This window comes from Mobula hypostoma, chromosome 6 (assembly GCF_963921235.1).
Source record: "Mobula hypostoma chromosome 6, sMobHyp1.1, whole genome shotgun sequence".
Classification (NCBI taxonomy): Eukaryota; Metazoa; Chordata; class Chondrichthyes; order Myliobatiformes; family Myliobatidae; genus Mobula; species Mobula hypostoma.
Genome location: NC_086102.1, coordinates 168,768,724 through 168,788,790, shown reverse-complemented (window position 1 = coordinate 168,788,790; position 20,067 = coordinate 168,768,724). Strand labels below are relative to the sequence as shown.

Genomic DNA, 20,067 nt, shown 5'->3' with positions numbered 1-20,067 from the left:
ATTCTATACCTCTAGAAATGAATGCCAACGTTACATTCACCTTCTTCACCACCACCTCAACCTGGAGGTTAACCTTTCGGGTATCCTGCACAAGGGCTCCCATGTCCCTTTGCATCCCTGCATTTTGAATTCTCTCCCTATCTAAATAATAGTCTGCCCACTTATTTCTTCCACCAAAGTGCATGACCATACACTTTCCAACATTGCATTTCATTTGCCACTTATTTGCCCATTCCCCTAAACTATCTAAGTCTCTCTGCAGGCTCTCTGTTTTGTCAACACTACCCGCTCCTCCACCTATCTTTGTATCATCGGCAAATGTAGCCACAAATCCCATAGTCCAAATCATTGACATACATAGTAAAAAAGCAGCGGTCCCAACACCGAACCCTGTGGAGCTCCACTGGTAACTGGCAGAATAGGATCCCTTTATTCCCACTCACTGTTTTCTGCTGATCAGCCAATGCTCCACCCATGCTAGTAACTCCCTTGTAATTCCATGGGCTCTTATCTTGCTATGCAGCCTCAAGTGCGACACCTTGTCAAAGGCCTTCTGAAAATCCAAATACACCATGTCTACTACATCTCCTTTGTCTACCCTGTTTATAATTTCCTCAAAAAATTGCAGTAGGTTAGTCAGACAGAATTTTCCTTTAAGGAAATCATGCTGGCTTTGTCCTATCTTGTCATGTGCCTCCAGGTACTCCGTAATCTCATCCCTAACAATTGATTCCAACAACTTCCCAACCACTGATGTCAGGCTAACAGGTCTATAGTTTCCTTTCTGCTGCCTCCCACTCTTCCTAAATAGCGGAGTAACATTTGCAATTTTCCAGTCATCTGGTACGATGCCAGAATCTATCGATTCTTGAAAGATCATTGTTAGTGCCTCCGCAATTTCTCCAGCTACTTCCTTCAGAACCCGAGGGTGCATTCCATCAGGTCCAGGAGATTTATCCACCCTCAGACCATTAAACTTCCTGAGTACCTTCTCAGTTGTAATTTTCACTGCACATACTTCACTTCCCTGACACTCTTGAATGTCTGGTATACTGCGGATGTCTTCCACTGTGAAGACTGAAGAAAAATACGCATTCAATTCCTCTGCCATCTCAGCGTCTTCAATACAATATCTCCAGCATCATTTTCTATTGGTCCCATATCTACCCTCAACTCTCTTTTACCTTTTATATACTTAAAGAAGCTTTTAATATCTTCTTTGATATTAGTCGCCAGCTTCCTTTCATAATTCATCTTTTTCTTCCTAATGACCTTCTTAGTTTCCTTCTGCAAGTTTTTAAAAGCTTCCCAATCCTCTACCTTCCCACTAGTGTTGGCTTTCTTGTATGCCCTCTCTTTTGCTTTTACTTTGGCTCTGACTTCACATGTCAGCTATGGTAGTGTCCTTCTTCCATTCAAAAATTTCTTTTTATTTGGAATATATCTGTCTTGCACTTCCCTCATTTTTCACTGAAACTCCAGCCATTGTTGCTCTGCTGTCCTTCCTGCTAGTGTCTCTTTCCAGTCAACCTTGGCCAGTTCCCCTCTCATGCCATTGTAATTTCCTTTATTCCACTGAAATACTGACACATTGGAACTTAGTTTCTCCTTCTCAAATTTCAAAGTGAACTTGATCATATCGTGATCACTGTTCCCTAAGGGTTCCCTAAGCTTAAGCTCTCCTATCACCTCCAGATCATTGCACCACACCCAGTTCAGCACAGCTGATCCCCTAGTGGACTCAACAACAAGCTGTTCTAAAAAGCCATCTCTTAGACACTCTACAAATTCTCTCTCTTGAGGTCCAGTACTGGCCTGGATTTCCCAATCCACTTTCATGTTAAAATCCCCAATGATTATCATGACATGCCCTTCTGACATGCCTTTTCTATCTCCTGTTGTGATTTATAATCCACATCCCGGCTGCTGTTTGGAGGCCTGTATATAACTGCCATTAGGGTCCTTATACCCTTGCCATTTCTCTACCCCTTCTGATCCTATGTCATCCCTTTCTAATGATTTAATATTATTTCTTATACACAGGGCCACACCACTCCCTCTGCTTACTAACCTATTTTTCCGATACACTGTATATCCTTGGACGTTCAGCTCCCAATGACAGTCATCCTTATAGCCAAGTTTCAGAGATGGCCAAAATGTCATACTTGCCAATCTGTAGCTGAATTTCAAGACAACAGCTTTGATAGTGTAGCATTCCTTTGGTACTGCAATGGAGTGCAAACCTAACGTTTTCTTGCTCAAGCAAGAGAGATTCTGCAGATGCTGGAAATCCAAGCAACATACAAGATCACAAGCTGAAGGCTGGGACTTCCATACAACAGCTGGAATCAGAGGTTACGGTACTATCAACAAAACCACAGCCAACAGCTGAAACTGTAAAACTGACTTTTAAGATAATGAGATAATTATTTTAAAAAAACGGGTACACTACATCACTACCTTCCTTTATTCTCCCCAAATAAGATTCTGTTCCTCCATCATTATGGCTGTTTCATAACTACATTCAAACAAAGAATGTAATGATCTTCTTGAGGCAGACACTGAACATCTGAAATAAAAACACAAAATGCTTGAAATACTGAGAGATCAGGCAGCATCTGGGCTTTCTTTCTCCACATATGCTCCCTGACCTTGATGACGCCTCTGGGGAATAATCCATTGTTGACAAAGACCACTTTGGGCAGATGGGATTTAAACCATCATTACAGAAAGGAAAGAAGAGGGAAGAATGGATCAGATTTGAAGATTGTGGAGACAAAGAGGGATAGTACATTGTGATTACAATGATATGGGATATTAGACCATTAGACATAGGAGCACAATCAGACCATTTGATCACTGACTTTGTCGATTTTGGAAATACCACGTTATACAGCTGTGCAAACAGCAGAATGAACTGCATCACTAACAACACATTTACCCACCCAGTTAAGCACCACTTAGCCTAACCTGCATCAAACCATGTAGGTCCTGCAATGGGCTCTTCAAAACCCTCTGTCCTGACATAACAAACGGGAAAATAAATTGTTTTTGGCCACGAGGGACTGTCAACCCAAAAGGAGATGGTGCCACAATCGACTGCAGTGGTAATATGAATTTGAAATCAGCTGAATACTATCATTTTTGGACTATTTAATAACATACAATCTGAAACATTTTGTTGTATAACACTATGATTCTATTTTCAAATAAATCAGTAAGTAATAAAAATGGACTCCATATGATCATAAGACATAGGAGCAGAATTAGGCCATTTGGCCCCTTGAGTCTGCTCTGCCATTCAATCATGGCAGATCCTTTATTCCCCTCCTTAGCCCCATATTCCCCTCCTCAGCCCCACTAGCTGCTTGAATTGGGTTGGGTGTTACTGAGTATTCTCGAACAGTCTCAATTTCAATTAGGTAAAATTGATAGCATCTGGTAATCTCTTCCTATGACAGAGCTTAGAATAAAGTGCCTGCTTAGAGAGCTTGGGATCAGATAATGAAAAAAATGCATCATCCTCATTGCCTGCTGGGAATCTTTATTCACCAGTCCTTAAAGTGAAGGCAATGCAATAACAGCACCCTCACATTAGTCTCAGTAGCCACGTCAGCACCCATAGAACCAGAGCTACAGCAGGAGTGGAAGTAATCCCTGATTCTAAAGATCTACATATGATTATGAAGAATGTTCATACTTATTAGTTTGTTTTTGCTTTGCATAATTTGAAATACAGTGTCTACTTATTTTAATTAGATAAAAATAGTCTATTTTGTGTTCACCTTTGAACAGAGCTACATCTTTTAGGTCACTTGTCATTGGCAGGTGGACCCCAAGGTTTATGAAACTTGCCCAACACAAATATTCCCTAATATGAGGAGATGAATGGTAATTATTATGACCCGTGATGTATATTTTGACTTCCCAGCCAGATAACTGCAAAGATAACAGACGGGTAACCTCAGCCATAGAGTATTAGGTGAAAGTTATTGATGCGCAATCTGCTATTTACATTTCATTTGTACTTGCTGGCCTTACAGTTTATTCGAATCATATACATATTTCCCAGCAAGAAAAATTTAATTGAAAAAGATCACGCAAAGAAAAAGATATTATCAAAATTTTTGACTTTGAAGGGTACAGTTTTGATGTAAACTGCGATTTGCTTTAGATGGCGCTACCGTGAGAAATCCTCGGATGGTGACCAAGAACAGCTTGAAGGTTGTGTCATTTGAGAAGAGTAAGTTTTACGTTTTGCGATCTCCTTGCCGTGTAATGGACATCATACAACGTTAACGGATAACATATTTAAAGTAAATCGCTGAGAGAGAGAAAAAAAACTATCATAGAATTATCTGGAGCACGCAGTCAAGGCTGGATGTAATTAAAATGCTTTAATTGGTTTTCAAACCCTTTTTGACTTTCATGTGTAAGTTGTATATTTGACCACCAGACATCTAACCCAGTGCACAAAGACCACTAATTGGTTTGGGAAAAAGTATATGAAATTCGCTGAAGGACTACAATTTAACAGAATGAATGTGATGATGGTAGAAATGGAATCATCAAGTGTCTATTGTGTATACTTGGTCGCTGCCTCTGACACTAATGCTGAAGAGTTATTTGAGGGGGTAAAATTTACAACTTCCTCTGCTTTGGTTGAGCAAACAGTCATAAAGTCATCTAAAGACACAAAGGCGTACTTCTAATTCCAAGAAGAAAGCGTTGATATATTTAAAACTAACTAGGAAAAGATTAATAAAACGGATTATGATCATTTTGTAACAAGGGAACAGAATCTCGATTTATACTCTAGCAATTTTTTTTAAAATGCACTATATCAAAAACAATATACCCAGAAGGGCCCATATATTGCATGATACTTCCTTGAAAACGTTCTTACTAGAACACTATGGAATTTATATTTTATTAAGTCATAGGCTGTTTTAGGTATTTGTATTTCTCAATTGATTTAGGAGGGTAGTAGACATGCCTAATCTCACTGCAACAGTACAAACAAACGTATTTATATCAAATCCTTTCATACTTATATAGAAAGGATACTTATTAATGGATATTTTTACTTACCGTCGATGTACAAATAAATAAGTGTACTTTTCATGACAGGCTATATGAATATATAAAATACGAATGCTATTTTCTTCGCGTGAATAAGATTTCTGTGTCACGGAAACTTGATATAAATAACACCATACTTAAATACTAAAGCGCTAGCGGTAAAAAAAAGGTTTCTCTAATACTACTATTTAATTCTAATACAATACCATGCTAGCCTCTCGACAATTAAAACACTTTCTCCTCGTCATATGTACTTGAATCTTGACGATTCTCCATTGTAGCCTGAGCAAAGCATTAACGGTTTTGACAGAGGTGAACAATTAACATATTTCAGCAAGTAAAATGGTTTCGTACATTGTTTTTAATCTGGCTCATGGAGTTTACACTGAGAAAGGATGAAATAACATTGCAATACGTCTATTCAAACCTGAAGTTTTAGATTAACTAAATGGCCAAGCATTCGGCCATTTATCTGGATGAAAAATGATAAATTTCACACCCATATAACTTTGCTCTCTATAGATCTTAAGTTTGATTTCGAATACGCTGCAAACGGACATGCTAAACGTGCTTTCTGGAAAATCCTCCTATCCACCCCAAGAAGAGGCCAAAACACAATCAATCGTGAAGTGTCGTACCTGGGAAAAAATCTCAGCCATTGCCCTCAATGAATCATTTCAGCGCTGAGTAAAGTAATGCTACAAAATGCAGGCATCCTGTGGTTCTTTGAAATGATCTTTATACACTGGCTGATACATCTGCTGATGTGCACTTCTTATGTGAAGATGACAATTTTATTTTGGATCAATAGAAGAAATTTGTGGTTAAACCCCCAGCCATTCAAAATTGCAGAAGGACCGTTTAACTTAAAAGGGTAACTGCTTTCTAGTTTAAGTACTGTAGGTATATTTTTAACAAACTCACGTCGTGCCCTCTCATTTTAACTGTTAAATATTATTTTGCTGAGGAAGCTATACAACACACTTTCAATTGCCCAACTGCAATCGCCGACCGACACATGTATATACAATACAGGGGTTCTTCCTTGAAAGTTAAAGCCACGGCTAGAGCTACGTTAAAAAAAGCAGCCAGTAGTCAGATGGCCAATTTGCTTCAAACACTAAGAGCATGTTTCTTCAAACTCAAGATTCAAAACTTGAAATTGAAAATAGCCCGTAGAACATCATCTTGCAAATTCTGATTTTAGAATGAGAAAAGGTAATGCTACAAACAGTACAACATTCATAAATATCGACTAAATATTTGGAATTAAGCGTAATGATTTTTTATTTTTTAAATCTTTTTTTCGGTTGTCATTCTTTAAGAGCTGTTTTGCTGTAATGTTTTGCGGAGTTTGCGTAACTCATGTAAATATGAAACACTTCTTAACAGCAAACACAAGAGATCAACTCAGACCGACTCAGTGGGGAGCAGTTTAATTTAAGCCAAACGGACTTTTATTTTTCACACAGTAGAAGGTCGGTTCGGTATACAGCAGTGTGAAGTTTTAAAAAGCATGCTGAAACTTCCCATTGAGCTAGAATAAAGACAAAACATGTTCATTCGACCAAAGCTATTAAGTACTCTATGCACAGCAGACCTGATCTTTCAGCAAGGACTCCGTTTAAATCCCAAAATTAAACAGCTTGTTTTATTTAACATCCCTATAAATATATACAACTTCATATTGAAGCATAGCGACCAATTGTGAAATTAACTGAAGCATATTTGTCAGAAAGTATTTACGGCAAATTCTTTTATACATTTAAAATAGTCCTTTTTCAAGGATATTGCACCACCAAAGCAATTAGTTGCATCAATAGCCCGCATTTTGTCTCAGTTTGTTTCCCTCTTTTCAGTTGTGCCCTAACATATTTCCGTCTTCCCTTTTCACATTTTCCACGCTAAGTTTTGATTTTTTGTTTTGATGTGTTTTAACGTGCTTGGCCAGATGGTCGCTTCTCATAAATCTTTTGCCACATTCTGGGCACGCAAAGCGTTTCTCCCCAGTGTGAGTCCTCAGATGCCTCTGCAGCTCATCCGACCGAGTGAAACTTTTGCCGCAGAACAACCAGTTGCAGACGAAGGGCCTCTCGCCAGTGTGCCATCTCAGATGAGCCTTCAGGTGAGACGTCTTGCCGTAAACCTTCCCGCAACCCGGAATATGGCAAATGTGCTGCTTCTTCTTGCCGGGCTCGTCTCCATTGCTCGATGACTGGCAATTGGGGCAGCGGCATCTTCTGCACCTCCGGGCTGTAGCCAGTGGAGATTTAGTATGAAGAAGGGCAGCTATCTGAGTTTGGTACTGGGCGAAATCTGAATGTCCCAAGACCAAGGAACGTTGCAGAGGGAAGCGATGTGGAGCAATGGACGAGGAGTGGCTGACACTGCTGCACTGTTGAATGCTCCACCACGGTACGTCCTCTACTTGGTTGGGAGACATGTGCCTGTGCTGATGTGAAAGTAAGGTGGATCCTGTTGGAACAAACCCTGTCATCGCTGAACTGATGGGAGTTGATGTGCCATAGGTGACAGCGGGGACATAGGTCGGCTGGCAACTCGAAGCTAAGGTCTGCATAGATGAAGGCAGCATCTTGACGGGGGATAGTTCGAACGGATAAGACGGCTCCGCCGGTGGAGTGAGAGGAAGTTCATGTGACCCGTAGGGCGTCTGAAGATGTGGCGGTAGCTGATGAACTTTCGGAGGACTTAGAGCTAGGCTGGAGTGGGATGGCATCCCGCCTGGGTTGGACGGGATCTCGTTACTCCAGGGGTGGAAGATGCGAGACGGCGAACTCAGAGATGGATCGTATGGGATCTGGAAAAAATCAGTGTGAGCTGACCCAGTCTGTCCGATCCGGTTGCATGTTGCAGCCAAAAGAGCCAGAGGAGACTGCTTGGCCGACTCAGGGGAAGAATTTGGAGTGCGATCCTGAGCAGGGAAATAAGAAAAAAAAGTTTTAATTTATTGCAGTAAAGTGTTCAAACTTTCCTCATGCATCGATCTAAGTTTGATAACTGTTTCGTAAACGATTCAAGAGATGAACAACCAAAACTATTATAACATTTCTTAAATGTTTAAAAATGTACTAACCTGGAGAAATGCTTGCAGGGAATCACTGCGTAGAACAGCTACAGCAGCCATTCCCCGTGTAAATTGTTGAAAGGAGGCACGATTCGATATTTCAACCGGTACTAAAGGGAAATCAGCCGCATGGAGAGCTTTCTTTCCTCCTCCTGCTATTCGGAGATATCCTTGGAATATCTGTGGTCGAGGGATCACTTCTTAGAATTTGATAAGACTTTGGTAGACCGCCAGCCAGTCAGGAGAAAGATTTATGGCTTTGAAGTTTGCCGCTGCCCAATCATCAAAGAATAGCGGGTCTTTCAGAAGGGAAACCAAATCCTTTGAATACACAAAGCTCCTATGGCGTGTTTGTTGGTATGTATAAAAGAACTGATTATTAGGGGGGATGGTAAAGGAGGAGATAAAGGCGGGACAATTAATGAAGTAATCACTATGTGGGAAATGTATATACACAAATAATTGGATTTACGTGATCAAAGCACTGCTGCCGCCAGGAGACCGTTCGATTGGATGTTTAAGTCATATGATCTCTTTTTTATAATTAAGGATTTGTTGCACAGCCCAAAGTGACAATGTGTCTTTGTTATCTCTAGGAAATCTGTTCCAACATTACTGTGTTGATGACTTTTAGCAAATAAAAGCGATTGGAGATAAATGACGGCATCGAGAACAGCATAAACTACACGCAGTTTAAACGATGGAAAGAGTTGCTGACATCGAAAAAAGTTAATGAAAGTCTTTGTAGACGGGCAACATCACAGGCATGTCTTCTATTAAACTTCTGAAGTCAGACTACACTCCAGAGATATTTACAGTTTCAGTACACTACTACTTGGGAGCATATGTGTAAATGAATCACGCCTCCAGCACCCTGTCAATGCTGTGAAGGTATCACGTGTTAGAAATATGCAGCATTGGGGATAGAAGTTTAACATTTATCCATTCATCTCAAATTTCGAAAGAAAATTGTTACGTTAAGATATACTGTATGCTCCAATTTCCACCATATGCAATATATGACGCAAATATAAATAAAAGTAACTTAAAACCAATTACAGGCATGATTAATGGGTGAATATTCCCGTACTAAATTTAAAAGATTATGGTGTATTTAAATAGATTAATTAAGAGGGACGCAATGTATGTTTCAATGCCATTGAAACTGGATAATCAAATGTTAAGAAATGGTAACTGTCAGATTTTTTAATCTGCCCCTTTTCTGTACCCGTTAATTTTGAGACCAGTGTGCAGAGATCAGAGTCTGGCAGTGAAGGCTGTTGATAGCTCTGTTACGTTCCTTAAAGTGGTGGCAATGTGAGAGGCTGCGGAGGCGGAGCACCTCGGTTCAAGGAAAGTGGAAACAATTTCTCTCTTCCCCGCCTGATCTCCGCCTTAAGCAGTTTTTCAAACCCTCCATCCCAACACCTGCAGTGGAATCGGTCACTAGTTCAACCCTTTACGAAAACAATTGTATTCTTCTGCACACATTTTCAAGTAAATATAATTATCAATATATTGGGACAAAACAAAAATATTACCCCATAATCCATGCATGATCTTTAATATGTTCAGTATAGTGATTATACCTAGCGGCCTTATCAATGGAAATAATTTGGACACATCAATTCCACCATTCAACTCTATTTGTTAGATTTACAAGTACAAGACCAGTGAACCTGAAACCAAGGCACGTTGAAAAAGAGGGAGCATGCCAAACATCACCTTTGGCTGCAAGTTAATAGTTCGTGGGCTTATATGAAAAATGATACTCAGTTTAAATGTAGTTTTGCTGCGGCAGGTCGAGCATCAGACGTGAAATACACGCGAATATCTGAATATCAAAGCATAAGCTGATAACTAACGTTTAGTAAAACAACGTTAGGCTACTCATTGGGTTAACTTAAAAAGTTTAAGAAAACACTATAGAGTGTTTTCTTCAGGTAACATGATCCTGACAGCAATCGTTAACTTCAATTGTGCGCACATTGCAAACGAAATCCTTCTAAACGATAACACACAGAGATCTTTATCATCCTTTCCTGTAGCAACAATCGGTATCCTCTCAAAGACTTTTGAGACTTGCATAGTTTTAAATGGAGCGGCTCTTTTGAAGGGATTAGAGCGTCAAGTCCTCTCCCACGGCTCCAGATTCAATCGTGGTGAGATGGGAGTTTCACGCTGTGCCAGGGTACTGCCAAGTTAATGCATTTAACTTGGACTTTTTTCGCAGTTATTATTTAAAAACATATTTAACATAAAATGGTCTAAAGACATGAAAGACACGTTGAGTTCCTAATTTTTTTTTTACCAAAAATTGAATGGAATGAAAACTAAGAAAAAAATTATCAAAATTACTTTCAACCCTCTTCAGAAAACTTCAAATTGTCCGGTCGTCCTGAGACAGTTGGCCTGTATGGTTTGTCTTAAGAAACAAACCAAATCCATAATAATTCCACCGTTCCAGCTTCACAAATCTGAATCTCACACAGGCAGTTTAATAGTTGCGTAACACAGCCAGCTTTTATGACTTCCGAATCAATGAAATTTCACGTTACAGTTCCCCAAAGGTTAAAAAATAATATGGAAGCTTTTTAGGAGCCTTGATTTTTTAAAAAAATATATACTAGCGGCATTTTATTTCAATGATTGCAATTTGTCTAGGTAGATTGGTAACAGAATTCTGAAAGAAAAAGAGCCAAGACCTGGGTGTATAAAGCCAAGCTCTCCTTTGATGTTATGTGGTTATACGGGTCTTCTATCACACGCTCTGTGCCTCTAGAAATATCTTAATAAGACACATACCTGCTTGCCGATTTGGAAAATTGAACTGAATATTTGATAGTAGAACTATATCATGAATAGCACAACTAATCTAGCAAATGTGTTGCTATTGACATCTAGGTAACATAAAATTCCAATGAATAGAAAACAAGATGTCATTCTCTACATCATTTTATTCAGCTTGATACTTTTACTTGAATATTGATTAGTATGAATGACTTTCAAACCATTAAAGGGGCCCAAATACATATTCATTTGAAAATTATAGACTACTTTGGGTTCATTGCCAAATTTTCTGAGACATCCAACAATGTTTTACATCACATAAATGTGCTAATTAAGAGCAAATCGTTCACCTGGTGAGTAAACCAAGCTACATTTCAATTTATTATCAAGCAGAACATTTGTGGTCAAAATACTTTACATTTCATTGTGCAAAGTTTTTAACTCAATCAAAACAAATGTTTTTAAAAAATAAATTACTAGTTTTTGATTAACGTAGGAATACAATTGGCAATGCATTTGAAAATCATTTAACAATATTTGGTGTTATAGTGGTTTCTAAATACTGTTCAGTTTTATTCAAAAACAGAGGTGAACATTTAGATATTTACATATCACTGTGATACAACCAATGTTAACAACAAACTCCTCTTAATGCTTTATTAATTCTTGCATGAAAGCATTTCATTTTAACATAAATCTCTAGGTTACACATTAATTAATATACTAATTATATATCCATTGTTTATGCTCTTTGAAGCATTTAATACAGAAAGCACTTGTCTTCAAGCAAGAGTTCAAATCAACCTGAAAATAAAACAAGAAATATGATAGTATATCTTTAAAGATAAGTATAAAATATACTGGTTGTTGAAAATTTTAACTCTTGCATTATCAATTTCAATATACTGTACAAATAAACAATAAGTTCTTATTATTTATTCACATTCACCATGATTCCTCAAAATCTAAAATAAAATTTAATCAAAAATGAAGATACAAAAATCCAAATGGACCATCAGCAGGAAACATATATGGTCAACAAGTCTAAACAATCCACAGTACTTCAGTTACTTCCATCAAAAGACAAAATTCTGAGTATCGACATGAGCTATCATGTAATAGAAACATAGAAAATAGGTGCAGGAGTTGGCCATTCGGCCCTTCGAGCCTGCACCGCCATTTATTATGATCATGGCTGATCATCCAACTCAGAACCCCGCCCCAGCCTTCCCTCCATACCCCCTGATCCCCGTAGCCACAAGGGTCATATCCAACTCCCTCTTAAATATAGCCAATGAACTGGCCTCAACTGTTTCCTGTGGCAGAGAATTCCACAGATTCACCACTCTCTGTGTGAAGAAGTTTTTCCTAATCTCAATCCTAAAAGGCTTCCCCTTTATCCTCAAACTGTGACCCCTCGTTCTGGACTTCCCCAATATTCTGTCTCAGATCGTAATTATGAGTATAAACTTGAGATTTCTCTCAAACCGAAGTGCACGATAAAATTGATTCATTTGCATTTCTTCAGACAAACAGAAAGTGAGTTTGTCATTTGGATTTTAGAGAATTGTTTCTGACTGGCTCTTCCACGGTCTGGTCTATGTTTTCCTGGATCTCCAGTCAGTGTGCAGTCTATTGGATTATGACGTAAGTGGATAGATGTCATGATGCCCAGAGCATGTGTGCAGAGACCAGTTGGCAAAACTTAGCCATATCCAAATAATTTTCTGCATTAATTCTAAGAGTAATATTCAATTGGAAATTTAATTTCAAAACAGTCCTGCATACCTTTTTGACAAAATTCCAAATGCAAATTAACACTACTGTGCATTCTTGAATCCAAATTACGCAATACTATTTTTGCTGTGATATGCAAGAGTAAACAGTTCAGAAGTGAAATTCTGACAAGTTGCACTCTGGCATTATTTACATTACTATTTAATTATTGCACTGTCATGCTCCCATCTCTTTAGAAAAATATTTTTTGATGACACCAAAGCACTTTTGGATATGGCGTACCCCAGTAAATCTCTTTGAAATGAGTGACAACAGAAGAGACCAACATGCAAAGAATCCATTCCAACTCATTAGAGTAGGTGGAGAAATTGTTCCCAATCATTAGAATGCTAATCTTGTATCAGTTAATGGAAGTATCATAACAGCAGCATGTAGACTGCCACCTTTGTTCTCGCATACACCTCTGCTATCACAACGGAGGCCAGGAGCCAAATAATAACCAAAGGAATAATTTCAAATCACACTGGACCCTCCCTTGCATCATATTCTTCTATAGACTTTGCAAGTTTGCTATGATAGACAATCTGAAGGCACATATAGTTAACAAAAATATAGTTAGAAAAGTACCAGTTTACACAAATTAGTACAGTGACATTTTTATCGACCATTTATATTATGTTTCAACTACAAATTTGGTTGAACATATTAAGCCATCTAGTTAAGTAAGCAATGAACATTTGTAAATTCTATTTTATTTTAAAATAACACACTAATTACTGTGGTAGGCTTGGCGTTAACTGGAGAATTTATACTAGTCTGTTTCTAACTGCAAAACACTATCTTCCCTTTTTGTGTTGCAGAGGATAAATTTTGTGTGTGAAGTAGCAGGATTTTATTGTTGTCAGGTCATTAAGAGAATCCTTGCAGCTGTTATAGACACCATAAGAAAGTACTTTGAATTTGTCATTCCAATGTAAAGGGAAAGTTTACCATACTACCACAAGACAGAGGAGCAGAATTAGGAAATTCAGCCTATTGAGTTTGCTCCACCATTTCATCATAGCTGTTCCCGCAGCCCACTCAACCCCAGTACACCTGCCTTCTTGCCATAACTTTTGATGCCCTGACCAATCAGAAAACTATGAAGTTTCACTTTAAATATACCCACAGTCTCGGCCTCCACACTTGTCTGTGGTAGAGCAGTCCACAGATTCACTACACTCTAGTTAAAAAAAATCTTCCTTACCTCTGTTCTAAAGGGTTGCCCTCAACTTTGAAGCTGTGGCCTTTAGTTCTGGTCACCACCCCCGCCCCCCCCCACCCACCAACATAAGAAACATCCTCTCCACATCCACCCTATCTAGTCCTTTCAATATTCAGTAGGTTTCAATGAGATCCCTCTGCATCCTTCTAAATTCCAGTGAGCACAGACCCAAAGCTGCCAAACACTTCTCACATATTAACCCATTCATTCCTGAAATCATCCTCGTGAACTTCCTCTGGACTACCTCCAATGGCAACACATCCTTTCTGAGATATGGAGCCCAACTGGCCTTCATCAACCATAGGACTGAGTTCAAGAGCCGAGAGGTAATGTTACAACTATATAGGACCCTGGTCAGACCCCACTTGGAGTACTGTGCTCAGTTCCGGTCGCCTCACTACAGGAAGTATGTGGAAACTATAGAAAGGATGCAGAGGAGATTTACAAAGATGTTGCCTGGATTGGGGAGCATGCCTTATGAGAACAGGTTGAGTGAACTTGGCCTTTACTCCTTGGAGTGATGGAGGATGAGAGGTGACCTAATAGAGGTATGTAAGATGATAAGAGGCATTGATTGTGTGAATAGTCAGAGGCTTTTTCCCAGGGTTGAAATGGCTAGCATAAGAGGGCACAGTTTTAAGGTGCTTGGAGGTAGGTATAGAGAAGATGTCAGGGGTAAGTTTTTTATGCAGAGAGTGGTGAGTGTGTGGAATGGGCTGCCAGCGACGATGGTGGAGACGGATATGATAGGGTCTTTTAAGAGACTCCTGGATAGATACATGAACATTAGTAAAATAGAGGGCTAGGGTATCCCGAGGTAATTTCTAAGGTAAGGACATTTTCGGCACAGCTTTGTGGGCCAAAGGGCCTGTATTGTGCTGCAGGTTTTCTATGTTTCTAAAACTTAGACAATATTCCAAGTGCGGCCTGACTAGTGTCTAATAAAGCCTCAGTATTATCTCCTTGCTTTTATATTCTATTCCCCTTGCCATTAATGCGAACATTACATTTGCCTTCTTTACTATAGACTCAATCTATAAATTAACCCTCCAGGAGTCTTGCACAATGACTCCCAAGTCCCTCTGTACCTCTGATGTTTGAATTTTCTCCCCATTTAGATAATAGTCTGCACTTTTATTCCTTTTACCAAAATGTATTATTGTACATTTCCCAACACTGTATTCCATCTGCCACTTTTTTGCCCATTCTTCCAATTTGTCTAAGTCCTTTTGCAATTGCATTGCTTCCTCAGCACTACCTATCCCTTCACCTATCTTAGTATCAACTGCAAACTTTGCCACAAAGCCATTAACTCCATTATGTAAATCATTGACAAACAATGTGAAAAGTAACGGTGCCAATACCGACCCCTGAGGAACACGATTAGTAACCGGCCGCCAACCAGAAAATGGCCCCTTTATTCCCACTCACTGCCTCCTGCCTGTCAGCCATTCCTCTATCCATGCCGCTATCTTTCCTGTAATGCCATGGGATTTTATCTTGTTAAGCAGTCTCATGTGTGGCACCTTATCAAATGCCTTCTGAAAATCCAAGTAAATGACATTCACTGCCTCTCCTTTGTCCATCCTGCTTGTTACTTCCTCAAAGAACTCTAACAGATTTGTCAAGCAAGATTTCCCTTTACAGAAACCATGTTGACTTTGACATTTTATTATTAGTCTCCAGGAACCCCAAAACATCATCCTTAATAATGGACAATTTTCCTACCACTGTGGTTAGGCTAACTGACCTATAACTTCCTTTCTTTTGTCTTTTTCCCTTCTTAAAGAGTAGTGTGACATTTGCAATTTTCTAGTACTCCGTATCTATGCCAGAATCAAGTGTTTCTTGAAAGATCATAACCAATACCTCTGCTATCTCTTCAGCAACCTCTTTCATAAATCTGGGATGCTCTCAATCTGATCCAGGTGACTTATCCACTTTAAGACCTTTCAGTTTGCCTAGCACTTTTTCCTTTGTAATAGAAGACACTCACTCCTGCTTCCTGACACTCATGGACCTCTGGCACACAGCTAGTGTCTTCCACAGTGGAGAATGATGCAAAGTACTTATTTATTTCTTCCGAAATTTCTTTATCCCCCATTACTACCTCACCAGCATCATTTTCCAGTGGTTTAATTTCAACTCTCACCTCCCTTTTACTCTTTGTATAACTGAAAAAAACTTTTAGTATCCTGCTTTATTTTGTTGGCTAGTCTGCCCTCATATTTCATCTTTTCCATTCTTATGGCTTTTTTAGTTGCCTTTTGTTGGATTTTAAAAACTTCCCAATCATCTAACTTCTCACTCATTTTCACTACATTATATGCGCATCCTTGGCTTTTATGCGGTTCTTAACTTCCCTTGTCAGCCATGGTTTCTTACCCTTGCCATTTGAGAACTTCTTCTTCTGTTGGACATATCTATCTTGCTCTTTGTGAACCATTCTCAGAAACTTCATCCACCTCTGTTCTGCCATTATCCCCACCAGTATCCTCCTCCAATTCAGCTGGGCAAGCTCCTCTTTCATTCCTCTGTAACTCCCTTTATTCCATTGTGATACTGATACATTGACTCATTCTTCTGCCTCTCAAATTGCGGTATGAATTCAATCATATTATGATCACTGCCTCCTAAAGGTTCCTTTACCTTTAGCTCCCTAATAAAATCTGGATTATTATACAACACCCAATCTAAAATAACCTTTCCCCGAGTAGGCTCAAGCACAAGTTGCTCTAAAAAGCTATTTTGGAGGCATTCACCAAATTCCCTCTCTTGCAATCTGACACCAACAGGATTTTCCCAATCCCCTTGCATATTGAAGCCCACCATTTCAATTGTGACATACCCTTATTACATTCCCTTTCCAGCTCTCTTTGCAATCTGAACCCAACATCTTGGCTACTATTTGGAGGCCTATACGATTCCCATAATGTTTCTTTCTCCTTTGTAGTTTCTTAACTCCACCCACAAAGATTTGACATTCTCTGACCCTATGTCATCTCTTTCTAAAGGTGTAATTCCATCTCTTACCAACAGAGCCACACCACTGCCAATGCCTTCCTGCCTGTCCTTTTGATACAAATTGTATCCTTTGATATTACGCTCCCAACTATGGCCTTCTTTTAGCCACGTCTCAATGATGCCCACAACATCATACTGACCAATTTCTAATTGCTCCACTTCGTTCACCTTATTGAGAATACTATGTGCATATAAATACAGCACCTTCAGTCCTGCATTCTTCGCCCTTTTGAATTTTGCCTCTGTGGTACAATTTAACTCTTCGCATTGTCTGCATTCGTACCCAATCATTGGCTTGTCCTTCCTTACATTCATATTACCATGACTTCTGGCTGCTCACACTCCCTTTTCAGGATATCTTGGACTCATTCAGAACCATTGCGGACCCTGGCACCTGGGAGGCAAACTATCATCCGTGTTTCTTTTTTGCACCCACGGAATCACCTATCTGTCCCCCTAACTAGAGAGTCCCCTGTTACTGATGCCATCCTCTTTTGAGCCACAGGACCAGACTCAGTGCCAGAGGCATGGTCACTGTTGCTTCCCCCAGGTAAGTTGTCCCCCTCCAACCGTACACAAAATAGAGTACTTATTGTTAAGGGGAATAGCCACAGGATGCTCTCCACTATCTGAAGTTTTCCCTTCCCTCTCTTGACAGTCACATGTTTATCTGTCTCCTGTAGCATTGGGTGACTACCTCCCTGTAGCTCCTGTCTATGACCTCCTCACTTTCTCTAACAAACCAAAGGTCATCAAGCTGCAGCTCCAGTTCCTTAACACGGTCTTTAAGGAGCTGTATCTTGGTGCACCTGGTGCAGATATTCCCACAAGTCTCCCAGAAATCCCACATCTAACACCGAGAACAGACCACTGGCCCTGCAGACATGCCCCCTATTCTTTTAAGAGTTAAATAAGAAAAAAGAATTAAAAAATAAATTTACGTACTTACCTCATCTCCGCCTGTCTTGCCAAAGCCCGTTGAGCTAAAGCTTTACCACTCTGACTCAGACCACTCTGATGATGACGGCACCTCTCTTTTATGGTGACTGGGTTTTTCAAGCTCAGCTCCTGACCCGTGCGAGAATGCTTCTACCGCGTCTGTGCTGCTGTTCGATCAAAGACTCCCCAAGTATTAAGTATCCATGTTATTTAATTCACTACTTTTAATTCAGCCAAAACACATACATATCAAAATGCTGGAGGAACTCAGTGCACCAGGCAGCATCCTGTGGAGGGAAATGGACAGTCTGAGACTTGGGTTGAGACCCTTCATCTGGACTGAAAGACGAAGGGGAAGTAGGCCTCATGCAAAGGTGACGGGTAGGAGTGGAGCAAGAGCTAGCTAGTGATATGTAGATCCGGGTGAGGAGGGGTGATAGATGGAGGAGGGAAGAGAGGAAATGGCAACAGAGGCTGGGAGGGGATAGGTGGAGACAGGTGGATAGGCTGAAGAAAATGGAATCTGATAGAGAGGAAGGTGGAGCCAGTAATTAATTGAGGGAGGTGGGAAGCTCAGATGGAACAGTGGGGGTGGGTGGGGGAAGTGGGAGGTATACGTGCATGATGGGCATATAGAGTGGGTGGAGGCGGGGAAAGAAATAGGGCGCTGGATGCTCGAGTGGGGATTGGAAAATCAGGGTAGATCAGGAGGAGAGATAATATGGACTAGGGTGGAGCAATTTAGTGCAAGTTGTAGAATGTACTGTTTATGCTGCTGGTTTGTAGACTGCCCAAGTGGAGTTAGAGGTGTTTTCCTCGTCCTGCTTATTGCCATCCAACTTCTGATATCTTCTTTCTTTCCTCCTCCACTTGCTTATCACCCCTCCTCATTTGGATGCACAAACTGCTTGCTAGCTCTTGCTCCAATCCGTCCCGTCATCTATTAACAGTCTCTATCTCCCTGCTACTTTTCAGTCCAGATGAAGGGCCTTGACTTGAAATATTCTGTTCCCTTCATAGATGTTGCCTGATCTGCTGAGTTCCTCCAGCATCTTGTTTTGTTTTGCTCCACATTCCAGCGTCGACAGTCTCTTGTCCATGGATTATCCATATACTAAAATCAATTGTAAATCAGATATTTATACATTGGTATAACTATCTTGTTATTTCCAGGACGAAATGAAAGGATTCATATATTGCAGATGATGTCTCCCAGTTGCATCTCCTCTGGTATGGGAGCAGCTGTACATCAGACCAGAAGTCCCTACAAAGGACTGTGAGAACAGCTAAGAGGATCATAAGGGTCTCCCTACCATCCATCGGGGACATTTATCAGGAGCGCTGCATTTGCAAGGCCCTTAGTATTATCGAGGATCCCACCCATCCATCCAGCATTCTCTTTGACTTTCTACCATCAGGTTGGAGACTCTGATGCATAAAATCACAAACGGTTAGGATGGGAAACAGTTTATTCCCTCAGGCCACTCCCTGCCATATTGCTTTCGAAGTGCCACTGGTTAATCTGTTCTGTACCGTACAATATTTAATTTATGCACTTTATTTATGTGTACTGTACTCCATCTGTCGATTTCTCCCTACTTTCATAAGTTATTATGTGTTATGTATACTATGGTGCTTCACACCCTGGTTTGGAGAAATGTTGTCTCATTTGACGGTATTGCATGTATATAATTAAACGATAATAAACCTGACTTGACTTGACTTGATAATATGACACAGATCAAATCAAGTGACAATGCTGAATGTGGGAGAACACACTAATTATAATTGAATCACAACTGGTGACATTTTTAAACATTCATGGTGAAAGAGATGATAATAATAATAATAATAATACCAGAAATATGCTGAATAAAAGAGGAAATGGAAAGACTATGGTGTATGAATAAGGTACACATTGTCCCAATAGTAATATCTACAACTGGTATAATCCCAATGTTAGTAGACAATAGCATTAAACAATTAGGGTTACACAGCAATATTTATGTAAAGCTCCAAAAAACCACAAAACTAAACACCACTAGAATAGTCTTAAAGTTCTTAGCAATTGAGAAATGGGTTTTCTTGGCTATGCCCAGCTTGAGCTGAGAATAAAATAAAAATAATAATAATAATAACTTATCTA

General features: G+C 39.7%; 2 protein-coding genes across 9 annotated transcripts in view; both read right to left on the bottom strand.

Annotated features, from left to right (window-relative positions):
• Nucleotides 1-6,937: 6,937 nt before the first annotated feature.
• On the bottom strand, nt 6,938-8,227 carry sp5a (Sp5 transcription factor a). The gene is made up of 2 exons (XM_063052595.1): nt 8,177-8,227; nt 6,938-8,014 (listed from the first exon to the last, which is right to left on the bottom strand). Exons 1-2 carry the CDS (start codon nt 8,225-8,227, stop codon nt 6,938-6,940), a joined length of 1,128 nt encoding a protein of 375 aa, XP_062908665.1.
• Nucleotides 8,228-11,118: 2,891 nt separating this feature from the next.
• The window catches only part of myo3b (myosin IIIB), a 488,192-nt gene continuing 479,243 nt past the window's right edge, over nt 11,119-20,067 (bottom strand). For all 8 annotated transcript variants that reach the window (XR_010018457.1, XM_063052211.1, XM_063052213.1 and 5 more), the window contains one exon: nt 11,119-11,761. The gene's annotated coding sequence lies outside the window, so the exon portion shown is untranslated. The remainder of the gene's footprint in view (nt 11,762-20,067) is intronic.